At 40.5% G+C, this 2,414-nt stretch overlaps 1 protein-coding gene across 1 annotated transcript in view; it reads right to left on the reverse strand.

Annotated features, from left to right (window-relative positions):
• LOC107737550 (nuclear cap-binding protein subunit 3) overlaps positions 1-1,689 on the reverse strand; it is a 12,424-nt gene extending 10,735 nt beyond the window's left edge. Inside the window, exon 1 of the mRNA XM_016549065.1 lies at positions 1,393-1,689. Coding sequence (XP_016404551.1) covers positions 1,393-1,575 — 183 coding nt within the window. The 5' untranslated portion in view covers positions 1,576-1,689. The remainder of the gene's footprint in view (positions 1-1,392) is intronic.
• Between the last annotated feature and the right edge of the window lie 725 nt (positions 1,690-2,414).

The following is a 2,414-nucleotide window of genomic DNA, read 5'->3' on the forward strand; positions in this document are numbered from 1 at the left end:
ATCACTTTAATGTAGCTTGCGCTCACTGTTGTACACTGGAATCAGTTCCGGGGGAATTATGTATGAGGTCAGCTTTGCGCATGCGCGGCTCAGAAGTGACGCACGCGGAAACGCAGGGGAAAGATCAAAACAAAACAACGGTCAAGTATTAGAAGTACAAAACGAGGATTTGTAAAGAAGAATGTCAGAGGATTTCGATATAAGCTAAGAGGAGACTTGTTTTCCTTTGCTAAAGTAAGGAAACTTTGCTTCTTTTGATCCTGTAAACAAACGTTGGTTTTCACGAGACGCACCGGCGCATGCGCAACGCTGACCTCATACGTCATGCTCCCGGAACTGCTTCTGTGTACAACTGCTGGCGCAAGCTACATTCAAGTGATTATTACGTTTTGAATATGGATATTTTTCTTACAAAAACGCATCGATTCGCTACAGAAGGCCTTTGTTCACCCCCCAGAGCCGTGTGAGACACTTTTTTTATTTTTATGGATTGGCGATTTTTATTTAAGTTCTTTTGGACTGAAGCAAGGCAACACCCGCTGAGTGGCATTAAACAGCTTGAAAGATCAAAGACAATTTTTAATATAACTCCGACTGGATTCGCCTGAAAGAAGAAAGTCATATACACCTAGGATGCCTCAGGGGTGAGTAAAACGCAGCCTAATTTGAATTTTTTGGTGAACTAACCCTTTAACAGCGCTTGTGTACTGCATCATCACTGTGTCTGTCAAGCGACTCTGTTGCCCTTTCGGGCTTGAACTGATGGTAAAACTAAGGACATTATTAACTGTCTTGATATTTACTTTGAAAGCTGAAGCTGGCGATTATGGTAAGGGGCGTTACATTTCCGACGCGTGCTTGTGGTGTTCGGCCAATCACAATGCACTGGGTCAGCTGGCCAATCAGAGCAGACTGCGCTTGTCGGAAGGAGGAGCTTTGTAGAAAACGACGCATTTGAGAGAGGCGGGGCATAGAGAACCTACAATAACGTACAGTATTTGAAAAATAATGTTTTTTGAACATTAAAGCAGGTCAACATATTATGTTACACCAAATACACAAAATAATGATCTTTAAAATAGCATCATATGACCCCTTTAACCAATTAGTATAGGAATAACTGCGCCAAATGAAAAGTCTGTCAGTATCTGGAAACTTGGGCCAGAAATTTACATCACTTTTCCAAGAGCCTCCGAAACAACAGACCATCACTACACATTATGCAAATATATTCTAACCCACCATGAATCCATTACCATAACCTGTTCAAAAGCAGGAATAGTGCTGCGATGAACCCTAGCTCTGAACTCAACACCGCATCGGCTTCACCAACGACCGGCTTACTGTACTACGCGAGGCCGTGGTTCGCAAGAGGCCTACGGACTAACTCACCGGCAACAGCTCCTTTAAACTTCGGCGAACAGGGATGGACTCCAGCTCCAGCTCTCCCTCCTCCACCTCCATGGGTTCCGCTTCCCGGGCATCTCGATCCGAGTCTGATTCCGAGTCTGACTCTGACCGATCAGACGCGCTTTCGGACTTCACAGACACCTGCAGGCTGCGCACCGCCGCCATGATCACTCACTAAAATGAGCTCACGGCTAACTCTCAGTGAAGTGAACGGAGCCTCGCGCTAGCTGTGCTAACACTTATACCTTACTTGCTCGTCTCGAGCTATGGTCTCGAGCCTCGCGACACACACACCCCGCCCAGGAGACGGTCGCTGCTAGATTGTGACCCGCCCTCTTTGACTAAAGAGGAGTATGCATTCACTAACGTTCATACTTAGGATGTAATGTATTTATATGTGATGCACAGAGAAAGAATCCTAATATTAATTATATTTAAATGTTAATTAAAATCATTTAGGCCTATCACCTAAACTAAATTACAAACTACATTTAGTCTAAATTAAGTTTACAAGACATTTTACTGGTAGCCTTACTTCTATATTAAAAGCACAATCAGAAAATATATTTTACATCAAAATAAATTTTTTTAGAAATAAAAATATTTTTTTTTAGGATGGCTTAGAATTATATTTTAAAGTATATTAAAATAGAAAACTGTTATTTTAAATTGCAATAATATTTCACAAAAGTATTTTTTTTCTGTATTTTTGATCAAATATATACAGCTTTGATGAGCATAAGAAACTTCTTTAAAAAACATAAAAAATCGTACTGATCCCAAACTTTTGAACGGCGGTGTATATTTATTTATTTACCCACCTACCTATTTACCTTAAAGGGGTCATATGATGCTGCTAAAAAGAACATTATTTTGTGTATTTGGTGTAATGAAATGTGTTTATGCGGTTTAAAGTTAAAAAAACACATTATTTTCCACATACTGTACATTATTGTTTCTCCTCTATGCCCTGCCTTTTTGAAACGCGTCGATTTTTACAAAAC

The sequence above is a fragment of the Sinocyclocheilus rhinocerous genome, unplaced genomic scaffold (assembly GCF_001515625.1).
Source record: "Sinocyclocheilus rhinocerous isolate Xijiao unplaced genomic scaffold, SAMN03320098_v1.1 scaffold4236, whole genome shotgun sequence".
NCBI lineage: Eukaryota > Metazoa > Chordata > Actinopteri > Cypriniformes > Cyprinidae > Sinocyclocheilus > Sinocyclocheilus rhinocerous.